General features: G+C 41.1%; 1 protein-coding gene across 1 annotated transcript in view; it reads left to right on the forward strand.

Annotated features, from left to right (window-relative positions):
* galnt9 (polypeptide N-acetylgalactosaminyltransferase 9) overlaps positions 1 to 21,605 on the forward strand; it is an 87,208-nt gene that overhangs the window by 35,913 nt on the left and 29,690 nt on the right. Inside the window, exons 5-6 of the mRNA XM_076729947.1 lie at positions 10,347 to 10,544; positions 17,675 to 17,792. Of these exons, the coding sequence (XP_076586062.1) occupies positions 10,347 to 10,544; positions 17,675 to 17,792 (316 nt within the window). The remainder of the gene's footprint in view (positions 1 to 10,346; positions 10,545 to 17,674; positions 17,793 to 21,605) is intronic.

The raw sequence follows: 21,605 nt of genomic DNA on the forward strand, positions 1-21,605 counted from the left end.
CCTGGAAGCAGTTCGGCTTCTCTGCCTAACAAGATATTAGGGATGCAAACAAATGTTCAGACTTTTTTCGGATATGAACAGATAATGAGGTTTGAACTTATACGGAAAGCATAAACACCCACACTTTTATTTCTACTGACTGCAATATGATGTGTCACAGATGTCGCGCTGCTTCCTCTTAGAGAAGCCTGGTCTCCTTACCAGGTCACTAAATACCAATGCTTGTCCCTAACCCTAACCCTCCCTGCCAGAAAACCTTTCTAACCTGTGTTTAACATTGTGAAACAGACAGAGTTTGGGTAGGTTTAGGCTCCAGGACTCCTTTGTTAGGTACCCTGTCTTCTGGGTGAAGGCTCTGTGTGTGACTCACCGCTCTACCCCGACCTCCACCCCTCTCAGGATTTTTTTTGTTCTTTATTCTAATTTATTCTATTCTCACCTTGCTCTGAGTGTCTAATATTGTCATGTAAGGTTCTCGTCCGTCTGTATGAGACACAGAGGGGCGTGACAAATCATTGGTAGTTGATTAGCTGGGATAATGAACGGGCTGCTGAGTCATAACTCAGTCAGGTTTAATCACACACAAATCATAAACTCACTGCTGCAATACAGTGGTGACAGAACGGCAATCCACATAACTTCAGATCTTGACTCATAGCCATCAGCTTTTTCTGCAGTATCCAAGTAATCCAAGCTGGTTGTTGCCTGTACAGTGGGAACAGGAGCTGCTAGTCGCCAAAGCAGGAAGATTTTCCACGATGCGGATTTACCAAAAACATAAATAAACTGTAGGCTAAAAACATGGTGGTGTAGATAGTTTTAAGAGTATCTCATCCTCAATAACTTTTAATCAGTTTGTACAAGATCTGTTGTGCAGTGCAGGGTACAGCTTGACTGAAGTTACACAGCTGTGATCTGATATTGAAGCCTGGTTCTTTGTGTGACTTGACAGTAGACAGAAGCAGAGGAGCAGAAGTTAGGGACCGTCCAAAATGTGCATGCAAGGTTTCTCAGATTTTTTTCTTTTTACAGTTAAAAATACTCGAACATGACTTTTTGCAATGTGTATGGAGTTATAACCGATGTCAGTAGATACACACATATTCACATTTGTGAAATTGTACAAGAATCTCATGCACACTATTATCTGCACAGCCTCCAGTGTTATGGCCCAATACACTTACAACTTGTATTTTTCTGCTGTTAAAAAGCTTCCATTTCCACTATTTATGTCCACCTTTTTTTGAATACTTCCATGCTCATGCAACATGAAAACCGCACTGACGTGCCAGACATAAGCAAGTTTTATGTTTACTGCATTAACTGGAACAGCACATAAGAGGGTCACTGTCCCTCTCTTGGTTTATTGAGATAACATGAAAGCACTAGGTCAGGGTGACCATGACCCTGCTTATAGAGTTAATAAAGCATACACATGCTGTCTACCAGCCATTTACTGTACCACAAAACACACTGACCTTCTAACCCTTGCATAGAGGTGATGTAATGTACCTCGATCGTTGCCTCACAGCACACTGTTTTGGAGCATGAATGGGAACCTCGGGCCCGGAGGCTGTGCAAGATGAGCCGCTCAGCCAGCAAGCAGCACTCAGGGAGAAAGTTGCATCATTGCCTAAGAGCATTACGGATGATAATTGACACCCTAGTGGTTCCCTCATCTGTTTGCCCATCTGTTCTTGTTCAAAAATAGACGTGTCTTTCATGCCCCCACGTAACCGTTCACCTCTGTATAGGTTTCCTTCCTCGTCAGTTCTCCTGCTCACACCCTCCTCCCCCCGGCTCTACATACTGAGGCTGTGTCGGCAAATATCCTTTGAGTTAGTTCACCTGCTGCCATCGTGTGAATTTCATACACTTCTCTCTTCTGTTTCCCGCCCCACACATGCACCCTCACCCACATACCTACCTCCATCTTCCTTTGATAACAGGCTTTTTTTTTTGTTATGCTGCTTCAGATTTGCTTTTGCATGAGTTTTTATTTACAGGAGTCAATGAAAAGTAGAGCAGAATCCCTGTGATTTTTCCACAAGCAGATGCTGGGTAAAGAGATATAGCAATGGAGGAGATGACAGGAATCTTCCACAAGCTTGTTCATGTTGCTTACATATCTTTTGTGTATGTGTGTGTGTTTGTCTGTGTGTGTGTGTGTGTGTGTGTGTATTTATTACCTACTGTGTGTCTGCAAACCCTCTGCGCTGCTCTTTTATTCAGATAGATTTACTTTGTGGTATCTACACTATCTATTTATTACAACAGAAGAAGCCCCCTATTTATCATCATATGATTATTCACCATTGCACATACAGTGATAAGTGAGATGGATGGTTCCTCTGGATGTTGTGGTGAATCTCCCTCAGTGACCTTGTATAGACGCTGCCCATGCATACCGAGCCAGAGACAACTCTGCCAGCTCTCAGCTGCAGTGTTGTGATTCATTGGCATGGTGTTTCCCCCGGGGGTGCTGTACATTTGCAGCTGAGATGTATAGCTGGTTTGCATTACTGTTAAAGCAAACATAATTGTATCATACTGTACAGTGGGCTCGACAGCTGTTTCCCGTTCCCTCACACCATGTAGGTTTATGAGGAGTTAAGAAGCGAGAGGTTTCCAGCACAGGAGTGATGGAATCTGATTTCCAAGGCTTTGCTCTGCTTTAATATCAGGATATGAAATTGTTGCCTATCATTAATGTAGTATTGCATCAGCTAAATGTTCACAATCCATCTCCTCGAACTCTTTATATCCATCCTTCCCTGAGACAAAAGTTGTCCATTTTGATCCAGACAGGACCAGTTTCCCTCTGCATGCTCTGTAAATAAACAGGATTAATGGCAGGAAATGGGAGCGTGCTGTAATTAGGACCTACTCTATGCCACAGTTGAACCATGCAGCTGCAGAGGGGAGGCGCAGGGAAATTGATATTTATTTGGTTTTTGAAACCCCTGCACAGTTGCAATCTCAGGTTATTAACGATTAATGATTAGAAGTGTAGCAGCCGCTCCCTGCTGAGTATGTGCTGGAGATAAGATTGTCATTGCGGGGTGGATGTAATGAAATACATGCTTAAGAAAGCAATGCTTTGATGAAATTTGAATGCTCTGCTGCTATGTGACCTGGTGAGTTTTTCTAAGAATAAGACAAAGCGGTGGAATCTATTAAAGCAACAAACAAATAAAACTAACCTCGCTTCCTGTAATTATGAAATATGTAGTATTTGTCACATCCATATTTGATATCAGTTCCTTTGTTAATATCACGGAGCTCTATCTGCTTATAATGCTGTGCAGGTGCATTGGTATTACATTAAATTCGAATTTCAGATATTTTGAAGGCTGAGGAAATATTTTTTCAGCAAAAGTAAATCATTCCTTGCTCACCTTGTCTGGCTGTGGCTCAGAGTTTCTATCTGTCTGGAGACAACAAAGAAGGCTGCAGCCATACTGAGTGCTTCACAGAGCACAGGCCAGAAGATTTATGCCACCTTTACATTTGTATCATATCAACCCCGTCCTGAGCAAATGCATTTAGAAGTAGTGTGGAATCTCACATTGCATCGTAAGAAACTTTTCCAGTCGACTATCTACTTCCAAAAGCCCTGATGCCATAATGAATTGAAATTCTGCGTGGATACCTTTACTTTCTTTAGATTCTGCATTTTTCATAGGAGGCTGGGCCATATTAATATGTGCTCTACATGGACATTTCTGAGCAGCTCTGTTAAAAACAGCCAGGCAGGAGGAGGGCCTCATACTTACAGAGATTTAATGCGCTTAAAAATGGCTGGAGGCACTGCAGGCTTAAATTCTTCTCAAAGACACGTCACATATGCACACGCATCAGACGCTGCAAACATAAATGAACACTATCACAGTTCATTTTAACACTTTAACACCTCAGTGTTAATTTTCCTCTTTTTGAGGTGTTTCCACAGTAATTACTGACACTGGTTCAAATTGAACACTCTTCAGCGTTATTAAGCGTTAGCTGTCCTCAGCACCTGGATGCATTTAGAAATTAACTCTCTCACAGTGTCAGCCTTAACTATACAGGCGCAGTTAACACTGACAGGTATGAATATGGTTCCATGCAAATGTCTCATTCAACACACACACAGAGAACGCCCATATTTAACCCCCAGTTAATCATGTTGTAATAGGAGCTATAAAGGAAATCATCCAAAGTATTAACAATACCGAAAATTAATGAATAAAGAGCTTGATTTTAAAAAAGGTTGTGCTCTTAATACAGTGAACTGTTAATTACATACATACTTATATATCATTATATAATATGACAAATCTGTATGAATATGCACATCTACACTCACCTTCATGTACCTGTATACATTCATTTCATCAATTGCCTCCATGATTTCACATTATGTAGCTCAGCCATTTAGCCCATCTTATTTTTTTAAGTGATGCTCTCCATGCATATGTTTAAAAGGTTAGTGACATTTTTCACCATAAAAAATCCCATTAACGATGTGTTGAATTCATATCTTCAACTCCAACATCTTTCGGCATTTTTCCTCGAAATTCACCTATGCATTAGAGTAAATGTGGAGATAGTTAACTTTCAGATAGCATGATTAATGCAGGCAATACAGTGTAGAAACAGCAACATGAAAAAGGGGGTGAAAACAGGTCTTCTGCTGTAGAGACATGGATATAGCACAGTTATTTCTGTATGGTCAGACAGAGTTAAAGGTGCGACGTGTAAGATGTGGCCAGAAGTTAAGTTTAGTTTTTCTGTTTGTTTGAAGTGACCTTTGACAGGTGGCACCTCTTACACATTATTTAAGAGAGCCTTGGTTTTTCTTGCTAATGCGTTCAAATGATCTACTGACAAAGATGCCAAACCAACCAAATATCAGGCTTTAATGAAAAAAAAGTCAGAAATTTTAAAGACTTGGTTGCTGTAGGCTCTTTGCAGCAGCTGGCAAAAAGGGCCAACCTTTTAGCTAACCTTAAGAGAGATACAGTCAGTATTGGCTTTAAATCACACCAAGCATGGTAAGTTATGTTAAAATATAATGCTGTGAACACACCTTTTCACTTTACTTATTTAGTTTAACTATTAGCAGTGGTGGGGTCCCAGCCAGGTTAGCAGTTAGTTAAGAATCAACATGTTAGCACAGAGTTCATTTCAAGAAAGCATGGCTTGTGCATGCTCTCAAATAAATTATTTGGGTCATCCATGAAAGCTGCAATACACCAAAATTGCATTTTTTTCTGCACGGGTAGCTCACATGTTCTGCTGCGTTAGACCCAATGCACACAAGGACGTCTTATTTTAGGCAGTGAGGGTCCTGCTGCTCTTGGGGTATAATTCAGAGCACAGTTAGATTCCATTATCTGATAATTCCCTGCTTCACAATCATTAACAGTTTGATGTCCATTTATCTGGATATTTTGAATAAAACACAGCGTTTCGAAGGGGAGAGCTGCAGGGGTTTTTACGTCACCACTGGACAAAGGAAGGACAGATAGTGAAACATTCTCTGAGGTTGCGTCGAGCAGATATAAATTGAGATTGTACAGTGATATTTATCCTGGCTTGTTACACACCATACTGTTTGTTTAATTCCAGAAGATGTGTGCGCAGCCTGATGTTAAGCTCCACAAAGGTACCGGCTATTATCAAAGACAAACAGTCAGCCATGAAGAGAGCTCTGCAGCAAGAAATGGCATGGTGGAGCGAACGGCAATGAAGGTTGTCAACATGTATTCACAATATTGGATGAGTCATCCCTGGAAGAGGGAAAAATCTATTGTAATATGGAACGGAGTATGATTCAGGCTGATGTGGATGAATAACCCTCTCGGTGATATGCAGATGAAATGGCAGATACAGGAAGAGGAATGACACAGGCTCGTCTGTCAAAACCAGATGTGTCGTCATTTCCAGAGCGTCTCTTATCTTATCAGCCTCATGGATCCCGGAGGTACAGGGGCTGCTGGCTGGCTCAGAGGTGTTTTGGGGTTCTCAAGGGCACAGAGAGATGAATGGGAGATGCTGTGATGGCAGAGAGCTCCTCTCAAGGTTATGGACAAACTAACCACCTCAGAAACGCTGCCATATTAAAAAAAAGTCTTAAGGTCTAAAGTCTTTATTGCAGCATGTACGCACATGCTGTACACAATATGTTGGCCTTCAGTCAGCAAGGTTTGCTCATACTGTCTTTTTCAAACAATGGGATGACTCAGAGAGCTTAATAACTGTGTGAAACATCAAAAGGTTTCAAAAAGAATTCACAATATTGCAAACTGCAGCAGTGAACACGCAGAAAAGATGATTCAGGCCATTTATCTTCAGAAAGTTACTTTTGAAGTTAAAGTGCCTAATCTATTTGATGGTTTTCCATCAAAGAGAGTATCTGGCAGACATCAACACATCTGTACATCTTTTATTTCCATATAGACGAATCAGCCTGCGGATTTATGTGTGTGCTCTCTAGCGACACTGACGTGACTGCGGAAGTTGAAATGAATGCATTTTCACTGACAGCGTGAAAGTATGGAAGTTCGGCTTGAGTGCGGAAGCTATTCAGTCTCAAAACATTAGTGTGAAATGTGTTATGACACAGGCTTTGGGGGGAAAAAGAATGAAACCATGGATGTATTAAGAGAGCTGGATGCGGCGCCGCCACTCAGCCTCGCTGCCAATTTGTTCCAGTGGCCACTGGCAGTGGCCCAAAAAGCAATTCCCCATAAACCACCATTATAAAAAAGACATCTGTAAAACTGTTGAAAGAACACCTCCAACTTGCAAACAAGGTCAGTTATTATGCTTTTGTATTAAGAATTTTTTACCCGTGAAGGTTTTATATTTGTAAACATTTCCCTGAGCCTAGAAAAGCCAATTTAAAGTTTGTACTACTACTAAGTCTCACTAGTGTGCATGTGTGCGCATGCATGTGGGCCACACAATGCAGAAACACACCAGGAAGTGCAAAAACATATCTGATGCTTCAATTTGTGGATGATTCAAGTGAATAGGTGCCTTTCACCAGTCCAGTGTGCATTTCCTAACATGGCTGCATTGCATTTACAACCATAGGCATCACGGCTAACTCATGATTAGAACTCATTTTTCAGTCTATGGCTTTTTGCAGTGTAAATATATTTGAATAAATCTGAAACACAAAAGACTGGTGGAAAAAATGGAATTTCTGCCAGGAAACATGTCCAGTAGGTAACCAGGCCAGCAAACAGCTGCACGCTGCAGGCAGCTTTCCGGTCTTTAGTGGTCCCTGCAGGATTGTGTTTTCTTTTTGTTGCTGTTGTTGTTGCTGCTGTTCAGAATGCAAACATGGGAACATAATGGAGATTGATTGAACTGAAACTGATTTGATGAAGCGGAGATTTGTTGGCTTATTGTTGACAGAGCCGTCAGTGTGGTTTTGGCGATTTCCAGGTGAAGACAAGGTGATTGTGGCCACTTTATTAGGCACATCTGTACAATCTAACGCAGTGTTTCTCAATTTCGGTCCTCGGGGACCCCTGCCCTGCATGTTTTAGACGTTTCCTGCTCCAACACACCTGATTCAAATGAGTGGCTCGTCATCAAGCTCTGCAGTGGCTTGAAAACATGCAGGGCAGGGGTCCCCAAGGAAAAGAATTGAAAAACACAGATCTAAAGCAATCCAATACAACTGTTCTGCCATAAAGTCTCCTTTTATGATGCCTACAATGTTCAGGTTTTTTTGAGCTGAGGTCATAGTTGGTGGTGTTGTACTGGACATTCAGAGGTTTTCATAACTTTTGGCCCACTCATCTTTCTAAGTAGACAAACAAATTAGAAACACCTCAAAATATTATGTTGTCCAGCTTTATGTATGACCTCATTAATACGTGTATAATTGAATTTACACATTTCTGATAATGTCAGCCAAAACTGAACATCAGAGCGCTCATGAAGTAGAATTTATGGCAGAGCTGTAGTATCGATTGCATTAGACATACATGTGTACCTAATAAAGTCCTGACTGAGTGTATTGTTTAACACATGATAGCAAAAGCTAGTGTAAAAGTGGAAGTCTTACATACAACACAGTGTTACTGCATTAATATGGCTGTGGAGAAAAGACAGGGAGAGCCCGTCTGCCAGCCTGTCAAAATACCGGCTGTGGTCCTTTTACCATCCTCTCTTGTGTTATTAAATGATGGCTTTTTCTAAGTACTGCTTCATCTTTTACTGACATCACCCCATATAGTTCATTTTGGATCTATTCCCTCTGTACTCTCTGTCCCCTACCTTCATGTGATAAGTAGTAATTTTGCTATTGGAAGATAAATGGGTTTCACTATTTGAAAAGGCGTAGATGTGGTGAGAGAGGAGCAGGATCTGGGCGAAGATAGAGAGAAAGGGAGTCAGTGGATGGGGCCATAGAGAGGAAGTTGGAGAGTGGGAGTATTTGTGAGATACGTATTTATCATCTTATAATTGCATCCTCTTTTTTTTTTTTTTTTAAATTTAGTAGCATATCATGTAAAGAGCTGAGCGTATGGAGAGTTGCTTTGAAGATGGTGGTGGAGATGATATCTCAGCATGAGAAGATTATACAAATACAAAGTAGCCAGTGCCAGCAGCACACAGCATCCTGCACCATATGGATCTCAAGCCCATATTGCCCCTGGCCAAGGCTTTAAGTAGCAGAGGAAGCTTAATGTATGTGGAAGTGATAAAAAACATTCTAGTGACCAAGACACAGACATAAAAATAGTATTTAGAGGAGAAATCCTCCCAAATGACACTAAAGCTCCTGCTGTAGCTACGTGCTGCCTCTTAAGGCCCATTAACAAAACTGCCAGGGGCAGCTTTTACTGTCAAGAATAGAGAGAACTTTAAAGCTAAGAGAAAAGGTGGGTTGATACTGTGATACTTTTATAATATCACATCTCATGACTGATTGAAGGCTTTGGTTCGTGTTGGTGTATTCATCATGAATGAATACAGCTAAGCTAATGGCCTCTGAGCTCTAGCTCCGTGCTTAAGGTACCGACACGAGAGCGGTGTCAAAGTCAGCGTATTTGCCAACATGTTGAACTGTTCCTTCAAAAGAAATCAGTGTTCAGTCTTGATTATAGGTGATGTAAATCTGTGAGAAATGAACTGTTGGATTGTGGCATGTAAGGTTTGATGCAAAGTCTAATTCTACCCACTGGCTAAAGCGCTGTGTATTGTAATTAGCTCTGCTTTCATCAACATGTGCAAATATGTTTTGTACATTTATTTTGTCCTTGTTCCTTCACAGACTGTCAGCAGCTGCCACTTTCAGGACTGATTGTGACTTCTTATGGGTCTTGACTACCCCTCCCACAGGCTTAGTATCTGGTCCTAAAATGCTCCATGAACCAGGACTTTATTAAACTTTATTAAAGTATTCATGTTCAGACTGACAAGCCCATCATTTTGAGGTGTTTCTCCCAAATTGCCCTGTTCAGAGCGACTGTAGCCTGAAGATGTTTCATGTCCATTTGATGTGTGCCAAAAGAACGTGTGCCAGCCAAAGCTGCCTCTGGCCAAAAGCCATGAGATGAAGAGCATGTCGTGCAAGGCAAGGCCTTTTTCAGAAGCTAACCTGTAACCCTCCCCATAGAGAAAAAGAGAAAGACAGCAGACAGTTTTCCCAGGAGCAGACTAAGCCTCTCTTTTCACCTAATGTGTTTTGAGTTATCAGGTTTTACTTCTTATCAGGTTTCTCACCGCGATAAGTGTCACATTTTGACATTCCGTTTTCATGAGCGGGAGATTTACAATAAGATATGGCATTATGGTATTTGTTGTTCTGCGGAAAATTCATTTCGCGAGACCTTCACATTGTGAACAGAAGAGGATCCCAGCAGTCGTTCTGACTGTTGAGCAAATGCTGATTCGACAGTCTGCATCATCACTGAAAAACCACGTAAAGCGCCAGAGTGAAAGTTGAGTCGACATCTGCAGTCATCCATAGCTGCTCCCGGCATCATTTTGTGGAATCAGGGACTACAGTATATACTGCTCTGTTCAGTATGCATAAAAATATATATACATGGGTTGATTTCCTACACATACTTTCTGTGAAACGACGTTCACAGCTTTCACTTTACATTTGCATTCAGTTACAATATCTGCTCATTCTTGACCAGATTTATCCCTTCACATTGTTGCAATATTAATACTTCAAACCTCTACAGGTCTACACACTACTTTAGTATATGCCCTGTGACACACCGTTCTCCTCTCGCTCTTTTTTCACCTTTTGCATCTGTGCAATGAAGCTTCTACACACTTGATTGGAAAAGTCAACTCTTAACTTCTGTCTCGTTTCTTATCCAAAGGGCTGAACCTATTCTGACCCGGATGAAGGAGGACCACACCCGCATCATCCTTCCTGCCATAGACAACATCAAGTACAACACGTTTGAGGTGCAGCAGTACGCCAATGCCGCCCATGGCTACAACTGGGGGCTGTGGTGCATGTACATCATCCCGCCGCAGGAATGGCTGGACAGGGGCGATGAGACGGCCCCTATCAGGTGAGGGCCTCAGCTGGTGAACGGCGTCCATTATAGATGAGGATGTTTGATGAAATATGTATAGATATGACTTATTTATGTGTGGAACCATGGAACTAAGCTGCTTTGTAGTCTATGCTGCCCAAAAACACAAATAAAGCCACCCTGTAGAAACCTGTCTAATTACCATAATGAATATCTTCATTTTGATGCAGGATCACGAGGCCACAGCGATGCAGTGTCATTAGTGTAATTGTGTGTTGAATATGAGCAGGGCATTCCATGAGACCACTGCTGATTGGAGGACAGCGCCGGCTTGTATCATGTGTCTGTATAATCCAAGAACTGATTGTGTGTGTCCAAGGTCAAATCATATTAGATTTTAACCAACTGAGAAAGAGCACAGGAGTATTGTGTTACATGGAAATGGTCTTATATTCCAATCAACATGTGTTTGACCTGGCTGTGCTGCAGTAACACTAACTACAGAGTTCACGTAGTTCAACTGGATGCTTTATCTGTGGACGTGAGCTTACTGTGAAAGCATTTCACTTCACCTCTTCCAGCTCTCCTGTGACTGAGACCAGCACATTTACAGTAAGTCAGATAAGACACTGGAAATGTGTGTGTAAGTGACAGATGTCACTTAATCACAGGATGACAAATTTGGTCCTAAAAACTGAAGACTGTTTTGTCTGTTGTGTTATTTTCATAATTTGTACGGCTTTTTTTCCCCATTGCTCTTAAGCTACCATCAGTGAAACTCAACATCTCCTGCAAATGTTTCATATTAAAAGTCTAACAGAAAGCCAGAAAGCACAAAGCAAGATTATGTTTTTTTGAGCCACTAGAAGGCTTTTAATTTGAAATATCTGTGTGGAAAATATTGTTTCCTGTCATTTAACAGCAGTTGGGGAAAAAAAAGTGATTGTAACTAAAACTGATAGGAAATAATTCTTAAAACAAAACAGTCTCTCTGGTGAGTATGGCACGTTGTAATTTATACTGTGTAAATGAACGTTATATTGACATTAGACAACAGGAAATGCTTCCAGGTTACCGTACGTCTGCATAGTGGTGACCTGAATCTGATCATCACTGGATATTTACCTGCCAAAGCTAAAAGAGTCCAATTTCTCATTTGTCCAGTCCACGCTTTGTAATCAGCGTGAACACTAAAAGACTATTAGGAGTCACATTGTGGATGTGTGATACAATATCAGACCCTGAGGCGTGCAGCCCACCAGCATCTTCTTTTTGAGAGCTCAAATCAGAATTGTTCAGCGCTGCCATAACAATGGGGAAATCTGACATCATTCAACAGAGAAGATTTCCATGATTTCGTTGCCGCAGCAGATGGCTGAGCCTGCGTGAACATGACGGCACAAGAACAGAGAGACAGCAGTAACTGGAATGAGTTCAAAACCAGCGAGAGAAGTGTAGCTGCAAAAACGGATGGAAGCTCTTAAATTGAAAGTCATTGATATTTTTTGATATCTGTGGCCAGGTTTGAATATGAATATGTATGAATATGATGAATATGTAGAAGAAAAACAGATAAAGATAGGTACATTGTAAATGTGGTCATGCCTATTAAAATGTCCTTTACGTACACATTGTAGCTGCCTCCCAGGTGCAGGCTGAACGCTCCTTGCTGCCTCACAAATGGCAGTGTAAAGATTTATGAACTATCATGACTGGATTGTCTTATTCTGTGGGTATTTGAAAACTCTTGAGGGACACATTGAACAGTTCATTTGCTGTTTTACATGAAAGAACAGTAACTATAGCTGCTGGTGCAGGAGCCAAGCGTGCGTGGTCAAGCCAGAGCCAGTATGAAGTAGCTCAGCTATTGTTTTTCATCTTTTCCATATTCATGGCGCTGCTGGATTGCAAGTGTTGCTGTGGGCTTGGTGCATTGCCACTGCAATATTAGTGCCATAAAATCTGGAATTCAGAACTCAAGTTAAAGCATACAGGCATATGAAAGGTGTCATAACAGAAAGAAAAGAAATGATATGGATGGAGAGTGATAAAGATATTACAGCACGTTATATGTCCTCCTCTGCAGAGAGGTGATTCAATGGCAGCATTGTGCGTTTTGTTCGAGGCACTTCAGTGAGAAAGCAATAGCTGAGATGTGTTATCTACACATTCAGTAGTTAGTCATTCATTTGGGGCTCTGTCTCTGGCCACCTGGTTATTTTAAACCCACTATTCATTCTGTTTAAGCTCTGCTTTTGGTCGCTACCAACTCCTGAGTGACTGAAAGTGACATTTTGAGAGTGATGAGAGTGAACCACAACAGTAAACAATTGAGCTGAAGCTCACATAAAGCTGTGTGAAGCTGAGGGCGGCTACAGATTCGGCAGACAATTCTCTGTAGGTTCATCACTTGAACCGACCCCTTTGACATTATCATATTGTTCTCAGATTATCATTTGATCCATTGTTCTAAAAATATAGATTACTGCTGCTTTAAAGGAAACGCTATCACAGGAACCACAAAAGACACTGAAAAATGAAGTGGTTAAATGTTAAAAGGGATGATTTTTTTTTAGAGGTCTGAGACAAGATCAAGGATAAGCATAGAGAGCTCCAACAGACATGACAAAAATAAAAGTAGAAGCAATCACATAAGTAAAGTAGCATAAACTTCTCTAGTCTTGTCTGGAGCCAAAGGCCTGATCAATTTTTGTATCTAGAGTAGACATGGAAAGGATTTAAGGAGCCTGCCTGAGGACGAGAGCTGCACACTCCACAGTATTTCATCGACCTTGTCATGATTTAAAGTTGATCAGTAACTCTGTCAGTTGATTCTGAACCCATCGGCAAATTGAACCGTTGCTGGAATCAAAAAATGGTAATTTTTTTTTCTTGTATCACTTAAAGCCTCGACTGCTGCATTTTAATCAAGCTGCAAACATGAAACACCTTTCTGCTTACTGCTAGAATGTCTTGTAATATTCCAAACTACTATCAACTAAAACATTCATTCATACTGTCGGACTTTGACCAAGGGCAACAGAAACTGAATTCCAAACTAGAGATTCATTACCTTGCTCAGTCCAGCATAGGCAAAGCAATAACGCTTTCATTTCATACACTCAAACAAACAATGTGATAAGAGTTTGGGCCTAAATATTGGACGTCTTATCAAAGCTCCATAACAATCATGTGTTATTGAGCATCAAATACCAGACTTGAGATAGGAGAAAGATAGGAGAACAGCCTCAGACACCGCAGAGCTGGTTCGTGTTCTCTATTGACACTTTGCTGGAAATGGACAGATCGCCTCAAGGCCCAGCTGAAGCATGTCGGCTGTGCGGATTTCTATTGGAAATCATTCTCCCACTTGTTTCCTCAAGGTTTCTGCTCATCAACAACAGAAGCTCTGCGGCCATTCAGGGCTCAGTCTCAAAGCCTTTTCTGGCTGTTTGAACACATTGGACAATAAAGCAAGTAAAAGGGGCACAAGAATGCACAAAACAGCCACATTCAGCCATGAGTATGGAGGATTGAACCATTTTAGAGGCTTGACAAAAAGAGGTTTATTTTGGCAGCTACAGCGATTATTGAAAGAACAGAACGGGAAGGGAGGGGAAATGGCCACCAAGTGCTTTTGATGGTTGGGCAGAAACCTGAAATGTTCAGCCAATATCACATGGAGACTCTTGATTCCTAGATCGGACTTGTTACACTGAAAACCTGCGTAATTCCTTGAGATTGCCTGCTGTGGTCTGAAGGACACAGTTGAAATCACTTTTAGGCAAAGAAAATAAGAGCATTAGACTGCTGAAGGGATGAATCATGCTTAAAATGAAAAAGACCTACGGGGTGTGAACGTATTTGAGCACAGTGCATGAGCATGACGAATTAGGAGGGGGAGAGGGAGACGAATAAGAGTATAAATTAAGAAACATGTAACATATAAACACCACTGCACTTTAAACAGGTGTAACAATAAGTGATACACAAAAGAATAAACTTTTTTGGAATTGAGGTTATATTACTTGGTTACTAGGTTGTAAAACTACTTATAAAATTAACAAAAATTCCACTAATATGTCTACATTTTCAGGGCTGCCATGCCATTTTAAACGAGAGGTCACAGACGAGCGAGATGTCTGGTTCAAGAAGTAGGTTCGACAGCAGTGTCTTCATCTGGGACAGAAGAAAGCAATCTCAAATGGAAGTCCATATCTTGCCAAATTGCATCCGTGTATCAGATGTTCATACTGCGTACTGCAAGCAAATGATCCGGGGGCCAAAGTTAAGGGGTGTGAGGGGCGGATGAGCCCTGCAGGCCGACCATCTGTACACTAAAAATAACTAAACCGAATGACATTAAACGAGAAATCCACTTGAAATTTCCAGCAACAATCTGTGATGTCTAATGCAGTCCAGAAGTTATTTTGTGACTAACTCTCATAATTTCCTCTTGTTTTTCACAAACGTACCCTCTCTTAAGTCGCTGTCTGACAAATCTCAGAGAAGTGACTTCTCTGTGCTGTGTTACATGTCAGCACAGCAAGCAGAGCAGGTGAAAGGAAGAGACAGCACAATGGCTGGGTGTGTCATTCCCACTTACAAAATGTTCCAAAAAGCCAGGTGGGACCGTGTTGGATTTTACACACCACTGATGGCAGGGTCATACAAAGTAGAAACTGTGGTTGCGTTGCATCAGAGTTTATTTAACATTTCTGTCTGTACAGAAATGGGAATCTCTGCCTCTTTCATGATTGATTTCTTTTTGTTCGACTGTTGAGGGCTCTTGTAAAATCACAAGTCACGACTGAAACCGTCACTGTTTGATTCTTGCAACCACATAGACATATGCAGTATTCAGCCTCTGTATTTGCTGCATTTTTAGAGGAACAGCTAGCTCTAATTATTCATTTAATTAGCTTTAGTTAATTGGCTGTAGTTGGGGAATTACTTTTCATGGCTAAATATTGCGTGTTTGATCACCTTGCACACTCTCTTTTCTTTTCCCACTGAACATCAATACATAAACCACTTAAGTCCTGACATTTCTACTACATTATACCTTACCTGGTGTCAAGGAACATCACAAACATAACAGATATGGTTAACACGTCATCACATGCATCTGACATACAGTGCTGAGTCTGTACTTGAACACAGAAACTATGTTTACATTGCCAGGAAGTTTAATCTGAAGAGAACACTCAAAGAACGCTGCACAAAGTTTGCACAGTGCAGACAGGCAAGGTAGGTCACTTGTCAAGAGAGGAGAAAGGATGAGGTGAACGGGGCTGAGGTAGTGCTGCGTCTGTCTTTTTATCTGCACGCTGAGTGCAAATAATGGCTCTTCAAAGCTTCTCCGTCACCACCTTATAATTTAAACAAAGACTATGTGAGGCTACATCAGGCAATAAGACCATGTAAGTTAGCGAGTGTGGAACAAAGGTTTTCAGGATAATTAGATAATAGCAGTAAAGACATGCTCAGCATCAGTTTGAGTAGTTTTTTCTTACTCAATCAGCGAGCACCATGAAGCAAAGAGCTCGCACTTTTACCAAGAATCAATTCTACTTTCACACCGTTGTTTCTTTCAAATGTTTTATTTTGAGAAACTCATCAGTTTGATACTACGAATATGACACATCGCCTATGGTGAATGTCAAGCCATAAAGATTTATGGCAGCAAAAATGGCAGACATCTTGGATATATAATACTCCAGGTGGGTTTATCTTCATCTCTGCATCAGAGATTTATCTACTGATCAAGGACTGTCGGAAAAACACTCCATGATGATGGTCCAGACAGTTGCTGACACAGTTTTTTTTTTTTTTTATCTGAGGTCTGAACCTAAAAGCAGATTTCTTTTTGGCTCAGTGCACTCTTTTAATACACAGTCAGTGAATCATAATGCAGCCTCCTCTTTCCAGTATTTCCCACTGGCATGTCTCTAAACTGAAGTGGCACACACACATTTGCCTGGTCTGCGTGTGTGTGTGCATCCGTATATGTAATAATAAATGGTGAACTTACCCTGGGAGCATTTCTCGGAAGAAGAATAAAGCCACTCACTGGTCACTTTAGAGGAAAAAGAAATAAATAAATAACGCAGCCCGGTATTCTGTATGGATGTAATGCTTTTTGTCCCAGAGCACTTAAGAACTGACAGATAATAGTAGTGAAAAGCAGCCTCGGGGGGGACAGCAGCTAAAGTGGGACCATTTCTTTTAGTAAAGGTGGAAAGTAACCACTTCCTTTTGTGAAAAACATGTCTATCTCCTGCTCTACCAGCTGAACTTGGGTCGCTTTCAAGTTGCGCTAGTTTTGAATGCATTTTCAGGTTCTTTATTAAAACATTAGTAATCAGTATAATGAAATCTGACAGCTACAAGTACATTGACATTCTGCATGGATGTACTGGACTGGGATGGAAAATGTGTCATGTTTTATTTTCTACTCTCTTTCATAATAACTTTCATTTCATCTAAATATTAAAGCTGCACCAATCAGTATTTCTGACGAACAAGGTATCACAGTACTATGTGTAACAAGGAACAGCAAACAGAGGTTAGCTATTGGTTAAAGAACAGAGAGAAGCATATAGCAGCTAAGTGAGCAAGATACAATTCCTATGAAGCTGATGGAGACCAAACTGGGCTGATGATAAATTCAAATTGTTTTTATTTTTCTGTTGACATTTCCGTATTGTCACTACTGAACCACTCTGGTCTCTGTGGTTAAAGGAAGGCACAGCACAACACTGAGGATGCCCACAAGTTGATCAGATAAGACTGCAGTCTGTTCTAGATCAATAGAAACAGACAAGTCTCTCTATGTTGCACATGTGTTAACCACAGCTCCATCAAACTCCAAATCACCCCACTGAATTATCATTTCAGTCTTGATGTTGCTTCTTTGTGCTCTTTCAGGGAAACAAAGCAAAAAGTTTGGCATATCTGGACGTTTAGATTCTATCGATTCAACCGATCACTGCTTAAGACTGTTTTGTAATTTTACTTTGAAGCGCTGCAGCTAATGCTGAATGTATTTTTCCGAGCTCAGTAAGAAAAGTGCGTTGAATATTTTAGCATTCTCTGTGGGTGTCTAAAGGTTTGGTGGCTGTATAACGTTATTCAAAAGATGCTGTCACTCTCTACTCATCCAGAACTCCAGCTATGATTGGCTGCTCCTTTGTGGTTGATCGGGAATACTTTGGCGAGATCGGTCTGCTGGATCCTGGCATGGAGGTGTACGGAGGCGAGAACATCGAGCTCGGCATGAGGGTAAGGACCACATATCTGAGCGCATTCAAACTGGAAGGAGACTTTGATAAATAACTTGAAATGTATACTTTTTTCTTTATTAAACTGAATGAAATGTCACTGTGTTAAGCGGAAGATGAATTTGCTCGGAGAATTGCTGCAAGAAGAATTGGTTTTTAATGAGCCATTCTTTCTCAGCTGGAGGGTGTTTTGTGTGCAGTTGTACACAAGAAGGCCACACAAAAAGTCATAATTACAACTCCAGTATTTGTGGGGGTAATATTTAGATGCACAGTCCTGCTCGGAATGATTTGTGAAATCTATATTCAGACTTTGGAACAGCTTATGATGAAGTTTTCGTACGTTTCTCAGTTGGAGGGATACAGCTTAAGATACAAAACCCAGGGGCGTCAACAGAAGCCATGATTAAACTCTGCAAAGTTTCTTAGATGGGAGTGGAGAAGAAAAAAAAAAATCCCCTTAATGCAAATCTTCAGCCAAACCAAAGGCTCTAAAGCCTGTATATGGAAAATGTAAATCTCTTTTGCTGCTACTTTGAGTTGAATTTAACGCTTCATGTGAGCGAATGGCTTGCTGAAGAATTGGTTAGCGTTTAAATTCAGAAAATGTTTCTCTCCAGCCGAGTGGAACCTTTCTGAATCTAAACGCACTCTTCAGCTTATTGGAATGAGATATGCTTGAAAGATTCCACTCCTTCATTTAACGTCATCCCCACATCCATTTCAAAATCTCAAGATGGCTTCAACGACACCTCTGAAGTGTCGGCTGCCTCTGAAAAAGCACTTGAACAGAGGCCAGAGAATGGATCTTGGTTTACGGATTGCTGGAGTGCTTTATTGAAGCCGCAGACATTTACAGTTGTTGCTGTATTTTAGAGCCTCTCATTATTCCGCACAGAGTAGCTTTTCCCCTGCATCAACAGCATGCTTTTTCTGCCATCAAAGATAATGACATAATCATCTGGCTTCTTGTGTCTTCAACTGCTAGTTATTTTGCCATTATCATAGAGCGATAACTCAGCATTATGCATTACGTGCCAACCGCCGACGGCCTCCCCCAAGGTTGCCCAGTGTTTTCTCATTCAGTTGAGCTGCTTGTATGTACCTAACAAACCATGCAACGGAGTAAGATGAAGTTTGTAGAGGAGATCAATTCAGCTACAGCGGCGAAATAAAGTCAGGACAGCTCTGTTGAACGGTGTGATATAGTGTAACAGTGAACTTGTTTTGGCTCTCACAACACCGCTCATTGACTCTTGTCTTTATTCTCTATGAATATTTACTGTAGCTTTTTGATTCATGAAGTGAAGAGAATATGCCTCTCTGGCTGCAAACACAATGCCATCACAAATGCAATTACCTCTCCTCCTGTTTGGCCCGTCTGTGTGGAAATGAAACACATGCCGCAGAAAAGGGGCCATTCAGCACATGCATAAGCTCGCATAGGTCTGCAGTCAACAACCGGCTTCAACCATTCATATTGTACAGCCGCTAATGGAATGGAGATGGGCTCCTGGCGAGTGGACGGCAATTACTCCTCTAAAGCTACAGCGGCTCAGGCAGCTCATTGTAGTGCCGGCTGAGGAGTTGCCATTTGGGATAGGCTTGATTGACAAGAACATGTTTAACAATTAGTCAGGGCAGCTCACAATAGCTGAGCCTGCCTAGGACCATCTGACTACAGGGGGCTGATGAAAGGCAGGGTGCACACAGAAAGGTTATGGCGTATTTATAATTTACTGTGAGTTCTGGCTTCTGTTGCTTGCTCTGGGTAAAAAGGCTGCCAGGATCCAAAGAACTGGCTTTTTTGTAAGCAGAACGGGGGCTTGGATGTGCCGCATGTGGTGTTGTTTCTCTGAGAAAGAGAATAAAATAAAACCAAGGGAAGGGAAAATAAATCATAGATCTCACTGAAGTTTTCTGTTTGTTCGGGTGTATAATAATTTACAGGGCAGGTCCTGTAAATGAAAAGAAATGGACACAGAGAGGATAAAACTGCAGAGACAAAGATAATGGATATGTAAAAGATGCTCCCAGCATGATGTGGTGAGGGACAGATGCAGCCTCTACAGCTATACCACTAACACATCAACATCAACTGGATGCATTCTTACCGTCACAGGGTCGGCGACGAATGCTGCTTAACCTCATAACACATTTTTCCCTTTTCCCACATCTACTAGCATCATAGGAATGTGATATCTTCGCCTTTTCAATAATTGTAAATAGCATTTCTGAACTGGAACATCCTGCTTGCCACAAGGCTCCGTTTGCAAACAGAGAAAAACGGTTGGGGACAGACATGATGAATTCTGCCAGAAGTGTCAATATGAGTTTATCTTGTAATGTGTCTCCCACCCCTCCTGCATCGCTGAGTCTTTGCTGATATAGCATCTCAGGAGACCAGGACACTGCATTTCATTTCAAAGTTCCTGTGGGCACAAGTATTATACTGTGGTAACTCCGTCAGCAAATATAATGCTACATCAAATCTATCAGGGGTCATCCAAGCAGCTGCTGCTCCTGCTTGTTCCACTCAGAGCTGGAGTGGAGTGAAACCTCTGTTACGTTTAAATCAGCGCATTGATGAGTTAACATTATCTACTGGGGTTTGACTGATTTTTGTTTTTCAGATGCGAACAGCGATGTCATCATATTTGTGTCGGCGTTGCCAGGAGCCATTGTTTATAATGTATTTAATATGCCCCATTTTCCATTGTAAACTATTTTCTGAGTGTCTTTAAACGGAATTTAGTCCGTCATAAAAACAGGGATACAGAACATATTTAAGTGGACAATGAATCCTCAAAAATATTTCACTAATTTAAATAAATGCAGAGGTCGCTCGACAACATGAAACATTGGTACGCTTAGAGACAAGCTTATGAAACTGATCAAAGCAATAACACATGACTGACTTCTAAGTTTAGGTTATGATGTTGTGTACTTGGCCTGGGTCCCTAAATATATCAAACCTTCAAGGTTTTAAAAATTTAGCATAAGGTCTTACACACCTTATACAGAGCATGCTAAGATGATGTGTCTGGATTTACTGGAAGTCAAGACAATAATGGAAAAAACTATAAAATAATTCTATTTTGGAGGCTACATAAAACTTATGACTTGTGAAAAACAGTGTTCCAGCTGTCTAAACAGGCTGCGTAACAGCATATTTTCAGCTTCCAGTCATTTTTTTTACTATGGTGATTATGTACTGGCCAACCTGTTTGTCTGACTCCAGTTTGTATTGTGTGGTGACTTTGTGCCAAATGCAGTTCAGTCTAAACACTTACTTATAGTCGATCATCACTGAGAAAAATCACAACGTTCAGCCGTGCCTTTTTTTTTTTTAAACCCTAACTTTCTATGATGTGTACTAATTTGGTTAATGAATACTTTCTGCCCGCCCACATGATGGCAACCTCTTTTCTGCCAAAAAGGCCAATCTGAGTCTAGATGGGTTTACCCCACACAATATGTCCATGTGCTCACTTTGCCATCAGGAAGCCATCCAAGCTGCTTTATGAAATCTGCCTCATTTTCAGAACAGTCCAATCAATCAGTCAATTCTAAATTCCAGGAAACTCAAGTGTGATCCCATGGGGTGGCCTGCTTGTCTCTGTGACATTTATTAAACTCACTAGGAACTCCTTTCAAGAAGTAATGAACCAAAAAATTATTCAATTTTTTTTTTCTTTGAAGTCTCGTCTCCATAACCACCTGGGCTGGGCCTGGAGGCATCTGGTCATAATCTCTCTGTAGTGAGGAGAATGGAGCTAATTAAAGTCTAGCAGTACCAGCAGCTAGACAGGAG

The sequence above is a fragment of the Chaetodon auriga genome, chromosome 5 (genome assembly GCF_051107435.1).
Source record: "Chaetodon auriga isolate fChaAug3 chromosome 5, fChaAug3.hap1, whole genome shotgun sequence".
In the NCBI taxonomy this organism is placed as follows: domain Eukaryota; kingdom Metazoa; phylum Chordata; class Actinopteri; order Chaetodontiformes; family Chaetodontidae; genus Chaetodon; species Chaetodon auriga.